The sequence below is a fragment of the Notolepis coatsorum genome, assembly GCF_963971535.1.
Source record: "Notolepis coatsorum genome assembly, chromosome: 8".
Taxonomy (NCBI): domain Eukaryota; kingdom Metazoa; phylum Chordata; class Actinopteri; order Aulopiformes; family Paralepididae; genus Notolepis; species Notolepis coatsorum.
Genome location: NC_140172.1, coordinates 93,953,811 through 93,973,507, shown reverse-complemented (window position 1 = coordinate 93,973,507; position 19,697 = coordinate 93,953,811). Strand labels below are relative to the sequence as shown.

The 19,697-nt window shown below is 42.1% G+C and overlaps 1 protein-coding gene across 3 annotated transcripts in view; it reads left to right on the top strand.

Moving 5' to 3' along the window:
• The first annotated feature begins 1,988 nt into the window (after positions 1 to 1,988).
• The window catches only part of slc37a4b (solute carrier family 37 member 4b), a 48,956-nt gene continuing 31,247 nt past the window's right edge, over positions 1,989 to 19,697 (top strand). For 2 of the 3 annotated variants that reach the window (XM_084319932.1, XM_084319934.1), the window contains exons 1-3: positions 1,989 to 2,086; positions 3,801 to 4,322; positions 5,433 to 5,665. In XM_084319932.1, coding sequence (XP_084176058.1) covers positions 4,175 to 4,322; positions 5,433 to 5,665 — 381 coding nt within the window. In that variant the 5' untranslated portion in view covers positions 1,989 to 2,086; positions 3,801 to 4,174. Of the gene's footprint in view, positions 2,087 to 2,314; positions 2,382 to 3,800; positions 4,323 to 5,432; positions 5,666 to 19,697 lie in introns of those variants that run through there. The other variant, XM_084319933.1, reaches the window with a different exon arrangement.

Below are 19,697 nucleotides of genomic sequence, written 5' to 3'. Positions count from 1 at the left end.
TCATAACATATATGACATACATGACATACAGATAGACAGTACTGCTACATCTATACATTTATGACATATCAGATTTGCAAATACAGTACTGTTTGTGATACAAAAGTGTCCAGAAAAGGAGTGTATATACATTTGGCGTAGAAACTGTACATTGGAGGAGGTTGGTTGGGTGGGGTTGGGTGGGTTGGGTGAGGGCTGTACATTGGAGGTGGGGGGGGGGTTGGGTAGGGGACACACACACATTTTACACTGTACATTGGAATATTGACAAAGCCTTACTTGGTCATTTACTGTACAACTAGGTTAGGACATTTGTAGGGGCCAGTTTCGAATTGCAGTCTCACGTAGGTGTTTTTTGAGTGTTTTTGAAAGTGGGTAGTGATTCACATTCCTTTACAGCTTTAGGCAGGGCGTTCCACATTGATGTGGCATAATTGCGAAACGTGTTTAGTCCCTTGTTTGAGCCGAATCTGGATTTTACATGATTTGTGGAGCTCCCTCTGGTGTTGTGATCGTGGTATTCACTGACCTTTGGGAAGTATTTTGACACGAGTAGTGCTCAATGATCCAGCGGGCGTGCAGAACAAACGGCTAGTTATAATCAATCGAAGAGCAAGAGGACGTGCCAGATTTGCGAGGTTAAACAGATCGGTTACCGTTAGGTAATCGTGTTAAACCCAGATTCGGCTCAAACAAGGGACTAAACACGTTTCGCAATTATGCCACATCAATGTGGAACGCCCTACCCAAAGCTGTAAAGGAATGTGAATCACTACCCACTTTCAAAAACACTCTCAAAAAAAACCTACGGGAGACTGCAATTCGAAACTGGCCCCTACAAATGTCCTAACCCAGTTGTACAGTAAATGACCAAGTATGGCTTTGTCAGTATTCCAATGTACAGTGTACAGTGTGTGTGTGTCCCCCCCCCCCCACCTCCAATGTACAGCCCCCACCCACCCACCCACCCAACCTCCTCCAATGTACAGTTTCTACATCAAATGTATATACACTCTTATTCTGGACACTTTTTGTATCACAAACAGTACTGTATTTGCAAATCTGATATGTCATAAATGTATAGATGTAGCAGTACTGTCTATCTGTATGTTATGTATGTCATATGATGAATTAAAAATGGGGGACCCTGATGTAAACAAGACGAAAGTCTTTCTCTGGTCTGCATCCCCTTAACAATTGTATGTATTGAGCTGTACTGTACCCATTCTGCAATCTGTTAATAAACTTTTCAATCAATCAATCAATCAGCCAGTGGGCGATATGTTCGCCAGGGGGAGTGCCAACAACAGTTGGTAGAAACATGTCCGTGCACAGGATCCCACGAATAGAACGAACCGAACGGCACCAAATGGACATCTAAGTTGTCTGGGTCCAGACCTTTGAATCCGCCCACTTCCAGTCGACTGGTTGACTGAAATCAGGCAAATATAGCAGGCCTCATCTTCCGCAAAAGGACACATTGCCCTTGCCTCGGTGGCGTGATTACCAAACCAAGCCGCATTTCTCGGAGACGCTCTCTGATTGGCCGACGCATGTTTCTACACTGGTTAAGTTTAGGCACTCTTCGAAGTTGGTTACGGTTAGAGTTTGTCTTAGAGCGTGACGGCAAGTTCTTTCGACGGTTAAGCTTAGGCACTCTTTCGAAGTTGGTTTAAGGTTAGAGTTTGTCTTAGAGGGAGCATGGCGATAGAACCATATATCTATGGATAGAACGCCAGGTAGTTTGCAGGCTGTTTGACGTGGAAATGGGCAAAGACACAACTCGTCACGGATTGGGCAAACGCGTCAGTGGCCAATCAGAGAGCGTCAGTCAGTGCCAATCAGAGAGAGTCTCCGAGAAATGCGGCTTGGTTTGGTAATCACGCGCCTCGCTGGGTTGGTTGACCACACCAGAGATTGTTCAAATGGGGATTAACCAAGTCCTCCTCACTTCCTGTAACGAGTCACGTGAGCTACACAAGGCGCGGCTGCAATAAAACTGGGAACGAGGACGTCACACAGAACCAATGAGATGCAGAGGTTTTGGTTGAATGTGACTATTCTTTTCTTTACCACTGACATCGAGGTAAATATTTAACCGTATTTTACAAATTGAAGGTATTGTGGACACTTTGCCACTAAACATGTACTACTACAGTGTAGAACCAACGATAAACAAGTGTGAAACTTATCCAGCAACCTCACAGGCTGTGTACAAAAGTCCCGCCTACTTATGACGAGACCGGAACTCTTCATTTAAATTCGCACGGCGTTATTTTACCCTTTTTATTCGAGTGTCTTATCTTTGGTTCGACACAGCGCACCGGTATTGATGGGAAACTAGGACTCTGCGAACAGCAGGAGGGATTGGGACTATAAAGGTACGGTCTCTATCATCCTTATTATTGTAGCCTAATAGTCGAGACGCATGCGATGTTAGGCCCAAATGTTGCGAATGATGTGTTGGGACAGATATTTAGCCTATCTATGATTAATATGACAACAACAAAAAGGCACAGAATCTAATTGATGAAAATATTCCCTTGGTTGATGGAAATAAACCCTGCCTGGATACACAGTCCGAATCGCCAATCGTCAGTCACGCGCCTACTTTAAAGTTATATTTATGTAATTGTTTGTTCGTTTACTTAAACATACACATAACAGAACACTGTATGTCTTGACTGCAACTAATTTAAGACTTCGTAAATTAGTTTATTGCAATTGGAGCTGTTTATGCTATTTCTATTGCTTTTCGGATGTCCTGTTTTATTCATGTTGCTGCTACAAGGCTGAGGATCCAAGAAATGTATAATGTTGTCATGTGTGAACATTTGACACATAAGAAAATCTGAATCTGAGGTCAAGAGTCAAGACCTTGGAAAAGTTTTCACTACGGAAAAAGTTATGAAAGATTAATATACAAATATAAAGGTAGACTATCATGGATGATAGATATATATATTTTTTTTACTACACCTTCATCAACTGTATACACAGCGTAAATGATAGCCCCTTTCGTGACTGATGCCCGTTTTCGAGGGGGTCCTTTTAACATAAAATACAAAACATACAATACATAACAAAACAAAACGCAGGACAACAAAATACACTTATACACTTGACAGACGCTCTCCCAAGCTCACCCACCACAGTCCACACTGATTCCTCCCAAGAGGATCGTCAATATATTATATGTTCCCAACTTCCCATATAAGTGTACATACAAAAAAAATACAGTTTGATATGTAAACCATAACACAGTAAATCAGATGCAATTAGTAACAAGTGCGCAAGTAGTCTGCAGATGAGTTAACAAATATGTCTTAAAGAAGTGAGAGATCTGAGTGAACTAGGCAGTTTGTTCCAACCAGCTGGAGCTTTATATTTAAAGGCAAGTCGACCAATAACTTTGGTGGTTCGAGGTATGATAAAGAAAGGATGATCCGTGTGTCTTAAATTATAAGTTGAACTATATGGAATTAAGAACTGCTTTAGATAGGGGGGATAATTAAAGTAAATGCATTTGAAAACAAAAAGTCTTCTGAATTGAGGAGAAAGCCAGTTTAACGACTCAAACATAAGACCGTGATGGGTTCTATAAGGACACCTCAATACAAATCTGCAAACACTATAAGTGGCATTTAAAGGACGGAGGTTTGATGGGAAGATCCTAAGAAAGATGCATTTGGTGGGCTGACATGTCTGTTGCTTTTTACAGCAGACCTGACGCACTTTCCTTTAGATTTCTGTTACAGAAATTGATCTAACTGTTCTTTTTGTATTGTTATGTTTTCTAGGTTGGCGTGAGGTTTGTCGCTACCTCCTTAGTCCTACAGGAAGTAGAACCACAAACGGTACCACCAGCCTGGAAGAAATAGGTTGTCTCCCTCTGGCAACGATTGAATCGGTACTGTCAAGCCAATGCCAGATCTTGTGCAACACCCACTTTCTGCCAGTATAAACACCAACTTGAAAATCTCCACCTACCATTGAGAAAAGTCCCAACTGTGGCCACTGATTACAGCATCACATTCTACGTGATTGGCCCTGTTCCCGATTACAAAAGGACCAATAAAGGATTCCCAGTCTAAACTTCCCTCAACTTTTCCAACAACCAACAACTTTTTTTTTTTTTTTTACGCCAACCATTTGGTTTTGTGTTTCTGGAATCATGGGGTCCAGCGGTTATGGCTACTATCGTGTGGTCATCTTCTCGTGCATGTTCACTGGGTACTCGCTGTACTACTTCAACAGAAAAACCTTCTCCTTCGTCATGCCCTCTGTGATGAAGGAGATTGAACTGGACAAGGATGACCTGGGTAGGAGGACAATGGCATTGCTTTAGTATCTATTAGGTTTGTTTTGTTTTTGACGAGCCTGGGTCAAATAGTAATGGTTTGTTTTACTTGCTTGAAATACGATATGGATGGGTGTCATCACACAGGACAATACAATTAGCGTCAGAATGTTTAATCTAGGAAAATGTGTTTAGTGTAATTGACAACTATTGATACACCCTACCCATCTGATACTACAAATGCTACTTATTTATCAAAAGTACTATTTAATCCAAGTCTGCTTGTTATGAGTTGTCATCTGTGCAGTCAGGTATTGCCAGAGTTGGGGAAGCTTCTCTGAAAGCATAGTTTTACTAGCTACCAATTATTGCACACTGGCTACGCTCAAGAGAAATATAATTGTTGCCTAGTTAAAGCTAAAAAAGTTACAAATCAAAATCATGACATATAGGCTAAGACTAAATTAAATGACATGGACATGACTGGACAAACGATTGAAAGTGAAAAAAATCATACTGGTAAAAAATAAATGTAGGCCTAATTTCTTTCTATTCTAGTAGCCTCTATGCTTTGATGTGGCATACGGTCTAGGATACAATTACATTTGATACTCTAATGTACAGCCAACTGTAATTTAATGACCCTGTATGCTTTACTGTTAAAGGGTTAGTTCAGAATTTTTGACCCCTGGCCCCATCTCCTATACTCATCTATAATGTGGAAGAGTAGCGTCCATTCTCGGCACAGTCCATGTTGTGCTTCGTAACAAAAGGATTATACCCAGCTCTTCCTCAGTTTAGCCACAAAATGAATATAAAGTTAATTGGGCCACTAATAAAAGCACTTACTCATACTACTGTGGAGTAGTTTTCAGTGTTTATTTCACGGATTTTACAGGCTGGAGAGCGGCCTCATTACTTTACATTCGTTTTGTGGCTAACCAGCCAGGGTTGTGGGTATCCAGTATGAATAACAGCATGGATTGTGCTGAGAAAGGACTCTACCGTAAAAACTGTTAACAGTCTGTAGTGTGGTAGTGAAAGTTAACCTTCTGTGGTGTGGTTGTGAAAGGGTTAACCATTTGTCGTGTGGCAGTGAAAGGGTTAATCTCCCCTCCTCCGGTCTCTACAGGTCTGATTACCAGCAGCCAGACCATGGCCTATGCCATCAGTAAGTTCATCAGTGGCGTGCTGTCAGACCAGATCAGCGCTCGCTGGCTCTTCTCCATCGGGCTGTTGGTGGTGGGAGTCATCAATGTGGCCTTCTCCTGGTCCTCCACCGTGGCCATGTTCTCACTACTCTGGTTCTTCAATGGCCTGGGTCAAGGCTGCGGCTGGCCCCCCTGTGGGAAGGTGCTGCGCAAGGTAATACTATTAGGGCCGCCTGCCCCCACAACATAGTCCATTACTCAGTGGATGTGGTCTTAGTCAACAAAGATTTAGTTAGTCGTTTTGTATGCTTTTTTTCCAAGCTGAATGCGTTATTTCCTGAAAAAAAGAAGTCCATCTCTGGTGAACACTAAATTTAAACGGACCCTTCTGCAGGGTTCGTACGAGGTCCTTGAAGTAGTGCTTGATTTTTGACCAAAAAAAGTCGAGGCCTGGAATTCCTTAAACAGCCCATTTTTTAATAAGGTGCTTAAAAACTCCTTGAAATTCAAATCAACCATTCGCATTGAACATTTTGTTCAATGATAACATTGTTCTGAATCAAGAATTTTCTTTTTTTTAATCTAAAGTGTAACTAATTGTCGGAAATAGGTTTCTTAAGCCATAAATATTGGATCAAATTTTTTTTTTATTAAAAAAAAACACATTGTATCCTTTTAAATGCCTTTAAAATGATAAATAGTGCTTGGAAAAGTCATTGAAAGTCCTTGAATTTCATGTTGCAATGTCTGGGAACCCTGTGAATGAGTTATTTCCCGAAAGAAAGAAGGAAGTCTATCTCTGGTGAACACTAAATTTAAACGGGTCCTTCTGCATGTGTGGGAAACAATTTTACAGATTGTCAAATAAATCAACCAATCAATGTCGACTTAAGAATTTCTTTGGTTGAGGATGGCCCTAAACAATACAAACTTCTAATCCACAGAGCCTCTGTTCACAGTAGTAGAACTTGTTCACTCTGCACTGAGGAACATGTTCATTTCTGATGGGAACTCATTACTCGCACACATACACACTAGGGATGTACATGACTGACCAAAATAATTTTCAAATAGTCTACTGTTCTTAAGACCCAATATTCGAAAATTCGACCTCATCACTAACGCATACACACGCATACCGGCACAGGCCACTCCGGTTCCCACATTGATCAGGGAGTCTCTCTCTCTTCCAAAGAAAGAAGGGGGTCCCACGCCTCTTCCAAACCGTGAAAGGACATGTTCTGCGGCGAACGTGCAGCTGTCACTCTGTGTGTTGGCACCTTTCCAAGCATGGTCAAGAATTCTACTCTTTACCCTCTGATGACCCCGACCTTTTGGGCCAGAGATGGCATCTCTGGCTTGTGGAGACGTCAGCTACAGCAGAATATCATTAGAGCCAAAATCACAGTATAACATCACTTACTAATAACAAATTCTTCTTTGTGCTCTAAGATGGAAGAGTATAGCTGTAAACATTTCTTTTTTTAAAGAATTCTGCCACTATAGAAGATGGTTCTTAAATGCAGTTACGATTTTGGATATTATCACTATTCCCGCCTTATTTTATTCCAACTCCCAAATCCTTACTATTTACTTTTTTACATTACAACCCTTTGCATCCTGCCTCAATGTGTGTAGTCAGTGACACCTGGAGCCCGTAGACTCTGCCATAACATCAGTACTGTTCAAAGCATGTGGAATAAATAGGCTTCAGCATGTGCTCAGTGTACAGATACTAGATAAAAGAGAGAGGGGGGGATTAGGTTGCAGGAGATTGTATTTATAGAATAGAGCCTTAAAGGTCTCATGTTTTGCTATTCCTTTTTGGGCAATGTTACACAATTCCTGTGAGTCTATGGAACACATCTGTAAGTTTTTTTAATGCATTGTTTTGTATTTCTAATCAAGTACTCTAAAGCAACATTTTTCCACTTCAAGCTGTTTTGGGCTGGGCTCCGCCCATAAGCGCTTTGAGTGACCGTCACCCACACAGCGTGTGAGCGGCTTGAGCGATTGTGTGTAAACTGTATTACACACAGAGAGGGAGAGTCGGGGACAGGGAGACCGCTTCCGCATTATTCCCACTGCTCCGTTGTTGAGAAAATTGTTGATTCTCTGTTGGCACCCGCGCACGTCAACCCGTTTGAGGAAGTGTCAGTATTTCCACTCGCTCTGTTGTTGAGTGCACTACAACCATAGAGGGGGCGATGGTTATGCAGATCAGCAGCACCTACTGACGTCAGGGAGCGAGTCAAATCAGAATGGCTTAGTTCACTGGGGGAGGATATTGTCTCAACTGAATTGGAGCAATCCGCCAAAATGAGAATTGGAGACACAGACCCCATTGATACAAACCCCCATTGCTAGAAAACAATGCTAAACACTGGAAAATGCAATTTATAAGACAGGGTACCACTTGGACAAAGGTGTGTCCCTCTGCTGACAGGATGACTAGTAGCACCTTATCCTGGCTTAGCACAGTGTAGTAGCTACGATTCTGATTGGCTTAGCACAGTAGCTATAATTCTGATTGGCTTAGCACAGTGTAGTAGCTATAGCTACGATTCTGATTGGCTCAGCACAGTGTAGTAGCTATGATTCTGATTGTCTTAGCACAGTGTAGTAGCTACAGTTCTGACGGGCTCAGCTCAGTGTTGTAGCTACAGTTCTGACTGGCTCAGTGCAGTAACTATATTTCTGATTGGCGCAGTAGCTATAGTTCTGACGGGCTCGGATCAGTGGAGTGGCTACAGTTCTGACTGGCTCAGCACAGTGTAGTATCTACGGTTCTGACGGGCTCAGCTCAGTGCAGTAGCTACAGTTCTGACAGGCTCAGCTCAGTGCAGTAGCTACAGTTCTGACGGGCTCAGCTCAGTGCAGTAGCTACAGTTCTGATGGGCTCAGCTCAGTGCAGTAGCTACAGTTCTGACTGGCTCAGCCCAATGCAGTTTAGTAGCTACAGTTCTGACTTCTGATTGGCTCAGCACAGTGTAGTAATAATAATAATGGCTTGGATTTATATAGCGCTCTTCATGACACCCAGAGCGCTTCAGAGTCCATTATTCGTTCATACACAGTCATACCGGTGGTGGTAAGCTACAATTGCAGCCAGAGCTGCCCTGAGGCAGACTCACGAGTAGCTACAGTTCTGACTGGCTCGGCTCAGTGCAGTAGCTACAGTTCTGACTGGCTCAGCTCAGTGCAGTAGCTACAGTTCTGATGGGCTCAGTGCAGTAGCTACAGTTCTGACTGGCTCAGATCAGCTCAGTGCAGTAGCTACACATCTGTTGCTGATTCGGTGTAAAGCACAGAAGGATCCACAAGGTCTTACATACCTGTGGCTGTTCCAATTGATTGTCATTGATTGCCGCCTTCGACACTATAGACCACACTGTCCTGTCGCGGCTGGAAAAATATGTTTGCATCACAGGTGTCGCCCTAAGCTGGTTTAAGTCCTACCTGACTGGCCGGAGCTTCTCAGTCCAGCTTGGAGAATTCTTCTCTTCAGTGGCCCCTCTTACCTGTAGAGATGTTCCGATACCATTTTTTCCTTTCCGATCCGATTCCGATACCTAAGCTTTGGGTATCGGCCGATACCGATACTTATCCGATACCAGTGCATACATTAAAAAAATAAAAAAAATATTATACAATTTTTTTTTTTTTTTTTTTTTAATACAGCTACTGTTTATATACTGTTTTTTTTAGTAATAACTATAACGTTTTATTCAACAACAGGTGATTGTATAGATTAGTATTAGTATCAGTAATTGAAAACTATCTCAATGAGTTCACCCACGGAAAGGTTGTTGGCACATTAGTTCCACACGGACATTATTCGTTGCTGCACTTGCTTCCACAAGAAGGCTCCGTTTAGTACCAAAGACTCTTATCATTTGGCACTAAAAGCTAAACATTGTCGCCGATATGGCTGTCCGCAACATGTCATTAATTGTGTACGCGACGTGCAATTGTGCAATGACGACGTTACCGTGAGCTAGGTTAGCTAGCATCAGAGCTACCGGTATATGGAAAAACTAACGTTACTGGTGACATTGTGATTTAACTTGGAATACTCCTTTGCCAACCTGCTGTACTTTGCTTGCAGGTCTGCAGCCATTATTGCTGGATTATGAATAGCCCCAACTTTAGCCAAGGTAACGTTATGGCTAAACCTTTAACGTTAGTTAATGCTAGCTTTCGGTTAGCTGTTCAGCTAATGCTAATAACATCAGAGCTCCCCGTCAACAGCGCTCTGCCGGGACGATGGCATTTTAAGAAAGTATCTGCTGTCTGCTCTGCTGTTAAAATGGCAATTGACACTTTAATTCACGGTTGATTAGCACACGTTTGTTTTATATTATTATTATTTATATATGGTATCGGAGCGCAACATTAGAGGGTACTCGCCGATACCGATACCAGCATTTTAGGCAGTATCGGCGGCATTTCCGATACTGGTATCGGTATCGGAACAACTCTACTTACCTGTGGGGTGCCCCAGGGGTCGATACTGGGCCCCATCCTTTTTTTATTATATATATGTTGCCCTTAGGCTCAATCATTGCAAAGCACATGTCCTACCATTGCTTTGCCGACGATGTGCAGATCTATTTACCCCTACAAGCAAAAGGCAAGGTTACATTACAGCCACTGTTAGATTGCCTGGCTGACATAAAACTAGGGATGAATGCAAACGTTCTCAACTTAAATGAGCGCAAAACAGAATTTTATTTAGTAATGATTCGGTTGACCCTACTGCCAATGCCCTAGGCCCTCTGGGCTCAAATATCCGCTTCTCTGTCAGAAACCTTGGAGTAATCTTTGACAGACATTTTAAATTTGATAAGCAGGTTAGCTCGGTTTTAACCAGCTTTTTCCACCTCATACTCCTGGCCAAGACTAAACCATACCTCTCCCAGAAGGATCTGGCGAGGGTGATCCATGCCTTTATCTCGACCCGGCTGGATTACTGCAATGCGTTGTATGTCGGCATTGACCAGTTGCTGCTCCCTCGCCTGCAACTGGTACAAAATGCGGCTCCCCGTCTGCTTTCCGGTACCAAGAAACGTGACCACATCACACCAGTTCTGGCTTCTCCCCACTGGCTCTCCGTTCGTTTCTGTATTGATTTTAAACTTTTACTGACTGTTTTTAAAGCACTACGCGGACTGGCTCCACTGTATTTAGCTGAGCTCCTGCATCACCACACCCCATCCAGAGCCCTAAGGTCTGCTGACCAGCTGCTGCTGGAGGTGCCTAGGACCAGGCTTAAAACTAGGGGAGATAGAGCCTTTGCTTCTGCTGCCCCCGGCTCTGGAACAGCCTCCCCCACATAAGATCTGCCCAGAGCCTAGAGGTTTTTAAATCCTTGCTCAAAACACACCTCTTCTCCCTGGACTTTGACCAGAGCTAGCCTAGCATTTACACATGACGTCCGCTGTCACTCTGGACTTTTTATCCAATTTTCCTGTCTCTTTTTATATTGCACTTTGCCCTTGCTTTCTTATGTACTGTACTTTACCTTTTTCTGTAATTTTAGTGTATTTTATTGCATTGTATGTGTTTTTATCATGTTGTAAAGCACTTTGGTTTGTCTGTTAGTCATTTGTAAATGTGCTATATAAATAAAACTGACTTGACTTGACTTGACTGTCATGTTACTGGTCACTCACTTGCTGAGTGGTTGGTCTTTTGGGTTTTAAGTTTAGAGCCGTAATGGCCGCAGCTGTATTATTACATCATTCTGGGATTGACATTTTAGACATATTCAGAGGTATTAACATCTGTGTGTAACAATAGAATCTCAACACTTAAGTGGTAAAACTGTGGTTAGGAATGTGACAGTCCTTTGATATGAGGTTGTTAATTAAAGGGGACATATTTTAGTCCTTTTCAACAAGTTAATATAAGTCTTTGAGGTCCCCTAAACATGTGTTTGAAGTTTTTTTTTTTTTTTTTTTTTTTTCTGTAAAAGAAAACTACTCGGATTATGCATTCTAGTAGCCTCTATACCTCCGTTTCAGTCCTGTTCTCTTTTTTTTTATCTACTTTTTCTCCCATTTTCTATTTTTCTCCCATCCCAATTTCGTATCGTCCAATTCTACCCTCCCCTGTCTCGAACGCTGTTTGGTCATGCCTCCCACAAGCCGGCTGTAATGTGGACGAAGCCATACATTGCACGAGTCCCCTCCGGTACTCGAGGTAGCAGCCGTCGCATCTTTTCACCTGCACAGCGCGATCTTTCAGCGTCGGGTCTGCGCTTTGGAGGGACGCCGCCCCCGTCGCTTCCTGATTCTACTGCGCAGGCGCACCAACCGACCTGTAGGAGTCGCTGTCCACAACGTCCGATCCCCACCCATCAGCTTCCCACCCCCTAATACTGCCAAATGTATTAGTATGAACGACCAGCAAAGCTGAATGCAATGCGGAGAGCTGGGCTCGAACCCAGCGTCTCCTGCATTGGTGGTGAGCGCCTTGCCCACTGCACCACCTAGCCACCCGTTTCAGTCCTGTTGTCAACGTGTAGCAGCATTATCATTTCAAACTTAACCTGTTAAGCTGTAGCCCTATTTTAAGAAGATTCCGCCTAAAGGTACATGCCCAAGTAAGTGGTATCTAGGGACCTGGGGGTATGTATTCCCAGTGTCAGCAATATTGTGTCTGTTAGTTACTAGGCTTGAGTAAATTGTGATGAAACAAAGGAGAATATAAATTATTTCTTTTTTGCATCTTCGCCGGTGAATAACACCATGAAATTACGAGCTCATTCAGCACCTTCTTGAGATCAAGTGTACAAAAAATCTAAGCAAATTAATAAAGGGAAGATGATTTGTAGATACTGTAATAAATTATAATCTATTTTAATTATAAATTCATATTTGAATTTTACCTTGACCTTATTATAGCCAAATCATACATCTATGTATAGGGAAAAAGCTCCTCCTTCCAATGGAAGTGTCTAAATCTGGATTTAGTCATTTCCTCATGGTTTTACGATAAAAGAGAGATGTAATTATTATTTTTCCGATAAATTTTAGCCTATTTTCGGTAAATCTTAACATCGGTAAACAAACGTAGTGCTGAAAATATACACTTTGACTGCTGTTTTGATAGGGTTAAGGTCTTTACTCTTGGCTACATTTGAAAAAGAAACTCAACATTAATTAATACGGTCTGTATTGATCGATTTATGATAAAAATTGGGGGACCCTACAGCTTACAAGTTTAACATCAAACTTGTCATCAGCTGAACTGCAGAAAAGTCACAATGCACATATTTAACATGTTGTCAGAGGGTGCACAACCCCTCATTCTGTAAAAACAAGGCAAAACAATGCTTCAAAATAGACCCCTTGTTACGGCAATGTCAGGACAACTATAGCCTAGTGTAAAATACAAGCTCCTGTCTGACGTTGCTTTCATACAGTTTTAATGCGATTTACCATTAGCTAACAACAAGTAACTTGAAAATGATGGACATTAAATGATAATACCGTCTATTGTTTTTAGTTCGGCTCCGCCAACCGATATAGTTCTCTAAACTATCACGCTAGTAAAAAAAAAAGTGGCTACATACACGACACCAATACAGTGTTGTACGTCCGTTTACCATACAGATATCAAGTTGAATGTAAACAAAGGCAAAGTTATACATTAACTGTTAAATGTTGCAGTGCTGTTATACTGTACATGTATCATGGTTGTTTGATGGTCATTTCAGTTTTACCATTATGGTATCAGCCATTGTGAGATCCACAGCCTTGGTTGACCCGCGCATGCACTTTTCCGTAAGAAAACAGTGGAGATAGGCGGCTGGGTGGCGCAGCGGACTAAGCGCTCATCAACGCGAGAGACACTGGTATCGAATCCGGCTGTCGGCGTTGCCTCCGGCTTGGCTGGCCGTCATACTTGCTCAATTGGCAGAGTCAGCGGGAGGGAAGCCGGTGGGGTGGTATTCTGGTCGTTGTAAACAGCGACTCCTACAGGTCGGTTAGGGCGCCTGCACAGCGAGGGAGGGAGATGGTGAGGGTAGTGTGACCTCCCACACGTTACACCTCACCAATGAAAGTCCGCGCTGGCAGGTGAAAAGATGCTGCTGGCTGTCTCCTATGTCTCGGAGGAAGCATCTGATAGTGACATGCGAGCAATGACCAGGAAGGGGAGGGGGGAATTGGCATAACGACTAAATTGGGATGGGAGAAAAAAACAGGAGGAGAAAAAGTAAAAAAAAAAATTTAAGAAAACAGCGGAGATGAAATAGTTTGGTTTATAAAAAAGGGTATTTATTGTCATTTACTTGAAGCTTAGTTTAGCGTGGATGGGTTCTTACCATACGACGTGGCGGTGTGCTGGCTTGTTCCCGTTGCATGGTGTTCTGGTTTCCAAAGTTCCAAATTCGTAGCGCTTGCGACGGTCAAAAAACGTCTGGGCTGCATGCTTTGCATTTCCAGTGTCGTGTTTTACTAGGGCACCAGTCCCATTGATAAAAGTGTGTTCACACACTCGGGTGCTGCAATCACCGGTTCAAAATGGGCTGGACCAGACATGCCTCCACGTTGTCGAAGCAACACTCATCCAAATCATACCAAATAAAGATGTTATCAGGGCTTATCAAAATAAATGTTTTGATTCCGGTTGCCGACCGACCCTGCCGATTTAGGTACGACCCTATATATTTTATGAGTTAAAATTCTGTAATTTTTTTTACAATAAAGTTTCATACAAATCTTAATCAAACCTTTAGTATTATGGATATTAAACATGCTGGCAGAGTACATGCATCCATGTTGTCATGAACATTTTAATTAAATAAAGAAATTCCCTATCCATAGTCGCCGTGGGAAAAAATAAAATAAAATAAATTCCCTACCTACCCATGGCCTTAACTGACAACCAACAGGAACCAAACAATTTATTTTGTTAGGCCCAATCAAGATCGTTTTCCAAACAATATTGCTTCATATATATAACTAAATGAATAATAAGGACTGAATCTGGCTCCAACAGCCATGGTATAAATACTAGGGGTGTAACAATTAAGCATTACATCACGTGTTATAGGAATGAGATCACGCCTAGGGGTGGTTGTTAGGCCCGACGCACAGCGGAGGGTCGTTAGACCCCCCTAGGTGTGATCTAATTCCTATAACGCACTACTTCAAGTGATGTAATACTTTTATACAATGGCCGAATTCACCCAACCTTATTGCTATAGAATAAACACACAGTAATTTAAGCATAATGGAGATTTATTCACACAACCATCTGCAGAAAAAGTAGGTCCAAAAAATGTTTACCAACCAATTACATAATCCAACATTGTGTAAACGACTAACATATTCCAGTTGACTGTATCTTTTTTTAAATTATTCGTTACGAATATATCCATACTTCCATTGTGTCCGGGACGCCTATTCTTTATTCCCAGCGGAAGAGTGCTGCCGAGTGCTTCCGCGTTTTCTCTGATTGGCTGCGACACGCAGCGCGGCAGCCGCAGAGCGGAGCGGCAGAGCTTGCGGCATTATGTAGCCGTAATCCCAGATGTTTTTCATTCGACGCTTAGCTCAACTGGTATGCTGCCGTGCTGTGGATCCTGCGGTCCGTTGGTGACGAGTTCGATTCCCTTCATTTTTTTTTTTTTTTTTTTTTAACATGCATTCTTTCGCCGGTTAAGTTTAGGCATGTTAACTTTAAGCATTGTTTCGGAGTTGGTTATGGTTAAGGTTAGGCATTGTTTCGGAGTTGGTTAAGGTTAGAAGGGTTAAGTTTAGGCGCTGTTAAGGAGCTGGTTAAGGTTAGAGTTTGTCTTAGAGAATGGCAATATTCTTTCGGAGTTGGTTAAGGTTAGGCATTGTTTCGGAGTTGGTTAAGGTTAGAAGGGTTAAGTTTAGGCGCTGTTAAGGAGCTGGTTAAGGTTAGAGTTTGTCTTAGAGAATGGCAATAGACAGCCTATTTCCGCACTGCCGCTCTCTCGCGCTGCCGCGGTCACATGGGCGTCGCAGCCAATCAGGGAAAACGCGGAAGCACGCGACGCACTCTTCCGCTGGGAATAAGCTACACGCGTCCGGGACATCCAGTGAAATCGTTTCGTGCGACAGTGTCCTTTTGAAGCAGAGGGAGGTTGCTACAAAGCATGCCATCTAACAACAAACTTCATATAAAATGACTGCTATAGAGCCACACTCCGTTATGCACAAGTTTACAGACATACATGACATACAGATAGACAGTACTGCTACATCTATACATTTATGACATACCAGATTTACAAATACAGTACTTTTTTTGTAGGGTGATTATGGTTTATTTACATTGAGATTCTGGCGTCACGTGGAGTGTTTAGAGCCATATGAAATCCGTTATTTTTTTCCAAATTCCATTTAATTTTTTTCCAAATTCCGTTTTTTCCATTTTAATATTTCAGAATTCTGTATTTTGCTTTGTACGCTCATTTTACCATCAGAAATAGTGTCTAATAAGTGGGAATGAATAAATGTCCACAATTTAATAAGATATAACAGTCCATTTAATAGGGCTGTCTTAAATACTTCGAAGCTTCATTCGATGGGCATGGGATTCGAATATGAAAATAAAATTCGATTATTAAAATAAAAAAGAATATTTATTTTTGCAAAATCAACTCTGCCTCTATTTGTTAACTACAACAAGCAATGCTGTTTGTTATTTAAGATGAGGTCGGACTCGGCACTGACAGATTTGTGTTCATTGTGCTGCTTTTATAAAGCCTCAAATGATGGCTTACAATATTTCATGAAAGCAAAGTGTTTTGTTTGTCTAAGATTTAAAAAAGGTTTAAACTTTACAGCACTGACAAAGTTGAACAAAGTGCTGTACAAGTCCCACAACATTAGTTGATTCCATTTTTATTGCTCAATTCCGCGATTCCGTGATCGCGGATTCCATATGGCTCTAAGTGTTGTACGAAATAACAACCGGTAACTTCACTGTGCTTCTTAAACAATGATTGGTGTAAATCGTGTCGGTGCCCGCGGCTTTACATATTCGGGGTAACATCATACATGTACATAGATCAAAATGTACAATGATAATGATAACGTTTTCGTCAATGTCAGCATGTCTTTTTTCCTTCTCCGGCTTCTCCTGCTGTATAAGTTTACAGACTTATATTATTCAATGAGACTGCCAGCCAGCTTTTGCGCGACGGAGAAATACAATTTCAATTGTGACGAGAGAAGATAATCTCCCGATTCAGATACAATTTAACACACACGGTTCCAAAGATATGAATGTTTTGCGGCAAATTTTCACCCCGCAATGATTTGATTTGATTTGATTTTATTAGGGATCCCCATTAGCTGGTGCGATAGCAACCAGCTAGTCTTCCTGGGGTCCACACACAAAAAAACACACAAACAATCACTATTGCAAAAAACAAAATTATTAAAAGTCAGTACACACAATGCATAATGAACCTACTGTAACAATTAATATAGCTAAAATTACATTAGTGTAAACCACCTGGAGCTTTCTGAGGTCACCACTGGCAGCAGATGACCACATCGCAGAGCAATAGTCAAGATGACATAAAACTAAACTTTGCACTATCTGACATAAAAGGGGACGGGCAACAAAAGAAGCACATTTCCTGGAAATACCAATTGCTCTTCCCATTTTTAAAACAAAAATGGATTTAGGTGCGTCTAATCTCTCATGTTGTGCTTCTCTCCTCTCCGGCACCCGAGACAGAGGGCACTGTCAGCTAGTGGCCACTCTCCTCAGAACCCCCCCCCCGCGATTTATATTTTGTTTTACAATGGGTCATGACAAACTAATTACATAATCCAACATTGTGTAAACAACTAACATATTCCAGGTGACTATCTTTTTTGAATGAGTCGTTATGACGAAATCAATACATCCATTCATAAAGATTATTGTCCGGCATCTTGGTTTCATTCGAATGAACGGCAGATTCATTCGAAAAAAAATGTTATTCGGTTGTGGGCGGGTTCTGGGGTCACGTGGAGTGTGCGAAATAACAACGTCTGAAACAACTTTCAGCTAATCGGTATCAAGAAATTTGCATGCCATTGTATAATGCATCGCAATGCATCGATCCTAAGGTGACTATTCAACTGCATCGATTTGAGAATTATTATTTTTCTAATATTATAATATATATATTTTTTATGTCTATTCTTTATTGACCTATAGTCCATTCATGTTGAGTGAATCAGTTCCCCCAGCCACATTTGTGTATTTTTGGGGAATTAACGGATCAAATCGAATCGTGGTCAAATGAAGAGATTTCATGATTCATTGAATCGTAATCGAATCGTTGTGGGGTCAAATATTTACACCCCTAATAAATACTAAAAGCCATGCATCTCCATGGTGGCACTTTTGTACTTAAATAATACCATGGTATAATCACATTTCATGCACCAGTTCCTCACTACCATCAATACCATGATACTGTACTCTTTTGTAAGGGTCATGGAATGCCTCACAAGGAAAGATGAAATTACATACCTGGGTTCCATCTTAGAGGAAAATCTTTCCTGTGACAAAATGGCATCCAATGTAATCAAAAAAGTCAACCAATGAACTAGATTCTTGTACCGGATCTCCTCTCTGGTAAACAAGAATACCCTGAAGACTCTGGCAGGAGCACTCATTCAAGGGTACTACGACTATGCTTGCACCTCAAAGGCGCTAAAAACAAGATTACAAACATCACAAAACAAACTGGTCAGACTACTACTTGACCTTACTCCTAGAACCCACCTCACCCCTGCCCACTTTGACTACCTAGGATGGCTTAGAGTAGACGACAAGAGTACAGCAACTTGCAATGGGCCTGGTCTACAAGATGCACTACACCACACAGGTACCCATCGAAATGTGTCGAAATACTTTCCAAAAGTCAGTGAATACCACGCCCACAACACCAGAGGGAGTTCCACAAATCATGTGCAACACAGATTCTGCACAAACAAGGGACTAAACACATTTCAAGTTTTCAAGTTTCAAGTTCAAGTTTCTTTAATAGTTGTCATACAGAAGTACAGAATACTTTCATACAAAATGCTTCTTACTGTTACGCTCCAGAGACTGTGCTAGACAAGATAGTATCAAATAACATATTATAGCATGTAAATTAGAAGTAGAAAATGAGGTCAGTGTTCAGTATAGACATATGTACAATGTTCGATGCAGAATAGACGTAACTGAGTTACCATATAATATACAATACTATGCAGTGTACTAATGTACAATACTATATAGTGCAAAGCAGAAATGGGATGAGGTACAATTTAGGTACAATTTACAGTTAAGGTGTACGAGTTGTAGTGCAATCCTTCATCAATAAATATAAAGTGTGGGGAGTGGATGCTACAGTGTGTTTGTTTAAAGTGAGTGTGTGCGTGTGGATGTGTGTGCTATGTGCGTTTGATGGTTGTTGTTGTGTAGTGTTCATTGTTCGTTTAGCAGCCTGATGGCCTGGGGATAGAAGCTTCTTCTGAGTCTTTCTGTGCTCGCCTTGAGACTCCGGTATCGCTTGCCTGACCGCAGCAGTTCAAAGAGGCAGTTGTTCGGGTGACTGGAGTCTTTAATGATTCTCTTAGCCTTGCCCCTGCACCGCTTGTTGTAAATGTTCTGGAGGGTGGGGAGCCCCCCTCCAATTGTGCGTTCGGCTGAACGTGTCACTCTTTGTAGTCTGCTTCGGTCTTGTGCAGTGCTATTCCCAAACCAGGAGGTGATGTTGCCAGTCAGGATGCTCTCTATTGTACATGAGTAGAAGTTCTTAAGGATCTTCTGACTGACTTGGAACTTCCTTAGGCGCCTAAGGAATTAGAGGCGTTGTCGTGCCTTCTTCACAACACTGTCATTGTGTGTGGTCCATGTCAAGTCCTCGGATATGTAGGCTCCGAGGTACTTAAAGCTGTTGACTCTCTCAACCGGTGCCCCGTCGATGCTGAGGGGGCTGTAGTCCTTGACCCCCGACCTCCTGAAGTCTACAATCATCTCCTTTGTTTTGCTGACGTTCAGGGAGAGGCTGTTTTCCTGGAACCATCCCGCCAGGACCTTGACCTCTTCCAGGTAGACCCTCTCGTCGTTGGCAGAGATCAGGCCCACCACCACTGTGTCGTCAGCAAATTTGATGATTGTGTTGCTACTCCGCTGAGCCACACAGTCGTGTGTGTACAGGGAGTAGAGGAGGGGACTCAGAACACAGCCCTGGGGGGGCCCTATGTTGA